The 6,130-nt window shown below is 36.2% G+C and overlaps 1 protein-coding gene across 1 annotated transcript; it reads right to left on the minus strand.

Moving 5' to 3' along the window:
- Positions 1-616: 616 nt before the first annotated feature.
- On the minus strand, positions 617-1,426 carry LOC144434464 (E3 ubiquitin-protein ligase TRIM56-like). The gene has a single exon (XM_078122920.1). It carries the CDS (start codon positions 1,424-1,426, stop codon positions 617-619), a length of 810 nt encoding a protein of 269 aa, XP_077979046.1.
- Between the last annotated feature and the right edge of the window lie 4,704 nt (positions 1,427-6,130).

A 6,130-nucleotide genomic window follows, 5' to 3' on the forward strand; every position in this document is an offset into this window, starting at 1 on the left:
TTCCACTTCAATGTAGTATGGGTTTTCTGGCAACTGGCTATCATAGATAAACACGGTCATTTCATGTCTGCCTTTAGTGATAGGTCTGTAGGTTACTTCATAGCTACCATCACCTCTGTCTTGGATCTTTGTGTTTATCTCGTTATCATCTGAATCTTTGAATGACACTTGAAGGGGTAGAACTGACACACCAAGTGGACTTCCATCCATATCTGTAGGTGTGATGATTGACTTGCATACAGCATCCTTTGTTGCAGTGAATGACTCAGTTATACACATCAACCTCTTGGCGGGGCCAACAAATACTGAATTCTTTGTTGATATATCTGGTAGTGTGGAAGGATGAAAGAAGTGTGGATACTCTGCAGTCAAAGCTTTGTGTTCTTTGAAGTCCTGTGAGGAAATGTTATCAAGTTGTCTGCAGATGTACGCCTTGGTAGTCAGCAAATCAAAATCACCACTATGTTGTACAATATTTTCACTAAATCTGCAAGCTCCATCTGTTGCTGCTAGGTGTCTCAGGATATCTTCTTTCTCCACAAGTAAAGATGCCTTCAGAACATCTTCCGTGTCTTGCATTGTTGACAACATTTCCTTCTCACGCTTTTGAAGTACTTTAATCCAATTTCGAAAGAATGATTTGACTCTGGCCTCTTGTTCTTGACTGTGCTGCGCAACATTGGTTTTTTTCTTGCTCGTTTTCGATGAGTATTTCTCGAAGATTTCCGCGCTTCTGTGCTGCAATGTTTATCTTTCCCTTGATAATATCTTTGTATTTCTCCACGGCCTTTCCTATTTCCATCACCATATGTCCTTCACTTCTTGGATGGGTTACAAAAGCACACTGTAGACACAGTGGTACTTGGCATTCATCGCTGTCACAGTACAAAGTAATTTCATGGTTTTCATGGTTTCTCTTACTACAGTACTGTTTAGGACGGATGAATGATTCTATAGTTTCCCATGGATATGACTTTAGATCGGAAAGCGTCAATATGTCATGTGCACCAAGAGCAAGTGTATGTCTGTGTGCATCATGGCAGAATTGACACAAAAATGCAACACAATCTAAACAAAATGACACTGCTATGTCACCCTTTTCACCATGACAACTCTGACACGAGATATCTTGGCCCTTTTGCAGGTTTTGCTGCTTCTCATAGTATTCTTTCTGATTCAAAATGGTGGCACTGGTATGGAAACCTATGACACCTTTCTGTGGTGTTGTCGTACACTGTGAACATATTTGACACTTGATTACTTCGTCCTTACCAATCTGTTTAGTCAAACATGGTTGACAGAACACGTGGAGACAAGAAAGATATTTTGGTATCCGGGTACTTTTATCATACTGGTTGCTACAGAGCCTACAGGTCAACACACTGGGATCGAAAGAAAACTTCTTTGAGGAGTCAGCTGTTGCCATGTTTGACTTGGATATTCACTGAAACAAAATAACGGAATGTTTAATCATGCAGGTACACCTGGTTTGAATAAACACATTACAGTTATCTGTACTGTACTGATTTGAACCGTTTACGTAAAGGTTAAAATCTGAAATTGTTGCTCCTTTTAAATCTAACTAGGATTCTAAAACTGTGCTGATTTCTTGGTTTAGAACAAGAACTTCTTCAAACAAACTCAAGAAACCCGAAAGTTGTGGTCTACATTCGAAAGGAGAACTATTGTAAAATATAGTTTCGTTTCAGCTTCCATTGAACGGTTATAAGTGTATAAAGTTACCACGAAATATTTTCTTTTAGAAATGTAGGGTGTATGTATGTATGTATGTATGTATGACAGTATGTATGTATGTATGCATGTATGCATGCATACTATGCATGTATACTATGTATGTATACTATGTATGTATGTATGTATGTATGTATGTATGTATGTATGTATGTTTTATGTATGTGTGTATGTATGTATCTATGCCAGTCTCATGGTTAGGTCGTAAACCACAGCCTCTTTTACATCACCATCTAAGATGCACTGTGAAGAGACATGTTTCATAGTGTCACAGAAGAAATATCAGCTTTGGTTTGCGAGAAATACCTGTCTGTATGTCTGGCTGTCTGTCTGTCTGTCTGTCTGTCTGTCTGTCTGTCTGTCTGTCTGTCTGCCTGTCTGTCTGTCTGTTTGTGTTCTCTGTGCACATGGTTGTATGTGTGTGTGTGTGTGTGTGTGTGTGTGTGTGTGTGTGTGTGTGTGTGTGTGTGTGTGTGTGTGTGTGTATTGTATAGTGTGAGCTTACCCAATGCAGAAGCCGGCTGCTTCTGTACAGATCATTTACCCTCAAATGGTTCGGGACTTAATGATTAGATACACATCAATTTCCCTGTTTCAAGGTTGTTGGATAACTCGCTATTAGTGCAAATCGGTTCAGCAAAGTACCACTGCTGGCAAACCAATTATTCTATGAGATGAAGAAATAAATGAATACATTAACCTTAATACATAGCACTCCGATAGATATTGTATACCAAGTTGATGGGATTACATCTTGACTTAAGGATTATCTATTAATGATACGTTTAAGTAAACTACATGACTATATCAACTTTACATCTCTTGAAATTGTATACATAAATTAGGCTGATTATAATAACCATCACCACCTTGTTATCAGTGGTAATTTATCGTTTTATTTATTCACAGACCATCCAACAAACATAGCCCAATAACAAGTTATTACCTTAAAGGTAAAAGAATATACAATGTAATGAAAATACTAAATACCAGATTTAAACAGAATGCCTCCCGTAAGGGAATCACTAATTATGCAAATAACTCATTAAACTAAAAAAACTATGGTAACAGGCTTTGTTTTTTGGACAAGCGTGCTTTCTTAGGTTAATGTATGTAAGAGTGTATGATACTACTTAATGCAGTCTTAAGATATAGCCTAATTACCGAAAATCATTAATTATGCAAATTATTCATTAACACTGAAAGGTACACCAACAAACTTTACAGGACATGTGCGATTGTTATGGTTAACGTGTGTACTGAATTATATTGGAATTGAAGTATGTATTCTTAAGATATAGCCTAATTACCGAAAATCATGAATTATGCAAATTATTCATTAACACTGTATGGTGCATCAACAAACTTGATAGGATATATGTGTTTTCTTATGGTTAATGTATGTACTAAATTATGTTGAATTTGAAGTATGTATTCTTAAGATATAGCCTAATTACCAAAACTAATTAATTATGCAAATTATTAATTAACGCTCTAAGATACATCAACGAATTTTATAGGACAAATGTATGTTGTTATGTTTAACTAATATCCTAAATTATATTGAAATTGAAGTATACAGTCTTAAGATATTGCGTAATTACTTGATTTCATTAATATGCAAATTTCTCTAATTAAACATTAACAGATCTGGCTCAAAACCTACTCAGGTCTAGCTATAACCCTAAAGATTATATATCCCAAATTTCATTACAATTGAGCCAGCCGATTTTTAGAAAATGATGACACAGCCACACAGACAGACAGACAGACAGACAGACAGACAGACAGACAGACAGACAGACAGACATTCCCCTTTAAATACATCCCGTACCCTTACGGGAGGTAAAAATAAACTACTAAGAAAATACAGAAATGAGAAATAACACTAAAAGTTACAAAGTCAAACAAAATTACACACAAACCCCACATAAGTAGTTCAATCAACTGAATTTTAAAATTAGTGAAAGACAAAAAAGGTAGATGTCACAAAGGTATACTATTTAAAAGTGCCATAGACTGTGATAAAATAGAAAGAAAAAACTGCTTAGTCAATACAGTGGCTAGGGAATCCAAAAACGACTTTCGATTTGGAACATTTGAGTTGAACAAAGGAATTAAATTTGACAATCATGTCCGTAGAAAATGCTAAACATTCACACACGCAAATCCAAAAATTGACTTAATAAATGTGTGGGTGTTATCCACACGTAACAAAGAGAGGGAGAGGAAATTTACGTAGAATTAATTAAATACAAGTCTGACTCACATACTGGCCACACTTTTTTTCTGGACACGTTTAGTACCTTGTTTGTGTTATTGTTCAACTTGCTGTAGGTTGATTATATACAACCTTGATAAATCGTGAAATTAAAGTCCAAATTGAGTTAGACTAAAGATCGATCACCTACAAAACGATTTATTTGGCCATATCTATATCTATTTCCATTTACCCTCGAACTGTAACACATAATAAAACTGTAAACATATTTTATGAGGTCGGCAGGTACAAAGGTAGTGATAGTTGCTAAGGACTCATACACGGGATTTATGATAATATGCATTCATTATATCATTACATTCATCAATTGTTTTTGTTTAACTAGTGAATACGATCGATCTTGCGGTCCCTATTAATAAGTGCCACGTTTGCCACTGTCTGGTTTTGTAAATCACTTTATTGCACAAAAACTCTTAGGGAAAAATTCTCGAAACCTAGTTATATGTTTACACGTACTAGGACATTCTTTCTACTTTTGAACTGTGCAACTAAACAACAGTAAACATCGTTATTGGGGCGGCATATGCAAAAACAACCCAAGTGGATATAACACATCATGGTAATTTGGTATTCAGGTTTACATGGGATTATTTATGTACATCGATTTGAGCTGAGGCGTAGTAAAAACTGCACTGAGCAAACATGAAGACTTATTTACGAGCCAGTGCGACATTCCAGGACTCTAAGTACATACAGAAGCCACGTAACACACATCGAGAAGCTTTCAAGTGGTAGGTTTAAATTATATTTTGTATCCTGACGTCATGTAAATGTCCCATGAGACTTCTACCAGTTGCTGGACATGATTCTACATGGTTTGTAATAATTGTAATTGCATTGGAAAATATATGCTTCAAAATATGAAGTTTGAAGGAAAATAACTACAAAAACCCACAATGTTATAGACTGTAATATTTAAACAAATAAGGAAATGGCTGAGGATAAAATATTTGGTCAAAATATTTTCACAGCACCCTTCACCCTCTCAAAACGTTACATGCCCCCCCCCCCGAAATAAACCCAAATATTTCCGTAGCCCCCTCCCTCAGCCTACACAGGGAGTGTCATATGTGCAATTATACAAATTACCCTTCACCTTCCCGCATTCTGGAGATGTATAATTGAATGGTATTCTACATTAAAATATATTTTTTTCGAGATACTTAGCCAGCACTGCTATCCCCTTCAGTCTTGATGTGGAGGGGGAGCAGCATCACCAGCATTGCTAGTCGCGAGGAGTGGAAGGATGCGTCTAATTACTTGTGGGAGGCCATTTTGCTACATAAAATTAAAACCATAAAAGGTAATACTGGAGTATAGTTTTCATTTAACCTATAAAAGACACACATTCGGTGTAATAACACCCTTTACTAAATTTAGTATAATGAATGACACCCTCTACTCTCACAAAAAATGGAGTGACAGCCGCCATTCTAAGATATAAGTGCAATGACAGCAGATCCTATGTTTTGAAAAAATATTTACTCGATGGAAAGGGTGGAATGACACTACTTACTACATTCTGTATGTTGAATATGGCACCCTCTACACTTCAGGGGGGAAATCGGGTCCCGGCTGTTGCATAAAATATTATATTGATGTGGTCTGTAGGACCGGTGGCAGCGATGGGATGCATGTCAAAATCACAACATAATGCGTCAATTTGAAGGTAAAATGTGACCTTCTCGTAATTCCTTTCCCTACAATATGGATCTCTCCCGAGTACCAACTTGTAAAACTTGAAGAAAAAACCCATACCCCTGGATTTCCCCTTGTAACTACATGCTGAATACTCTCTTATAAGAAGGCTCGTGTGCTTTTACAGTGATAGCATCTTGAGATATGACAAGTTTAATCAGCAAGACATTTGTGTGAAATTTAAAGATACTTTTCTTCTCTAGACAATAAAGGAAGAAAGGCAATACATGTACATGATTGTCACACACTATCATCATTGAGGCTTTAAATACAGTTATACGAAGCTTAGGAAACAATACAGGTAAATATGTAAATTGCTTCCTTATAGATTTTTCAACGTTTCCTCATGCATTTGTATTGTTAAAACTTCTGAAGCTGTAGTCGCTATGGAAGTTGTGT

This window comes from Glandiceps talaboti, chromosome 1 (genome assembly GCF_964340395.1).
Source record: "Glandiceps talaboti chromosome 1, keGlaTala1.1, whole genome shotgun sequence".
NCBI classification, from domain to species: Eukaryota; Metazoa; Hemichordata; class Enteropneusta; family Spengelidae; genus Glandiceps; species Glandiceps talaboti.

Bases quoted from the DNA above. Each gene is read 5' to 3' on its own strand.
- LOC144434464 (XM_078122920.1), bottom strand. From the start codon at position 1,426: ATGGCAACAGCTGACTCCTCAAAGAAGTTTTCTTTCGATCCCAGTGTG.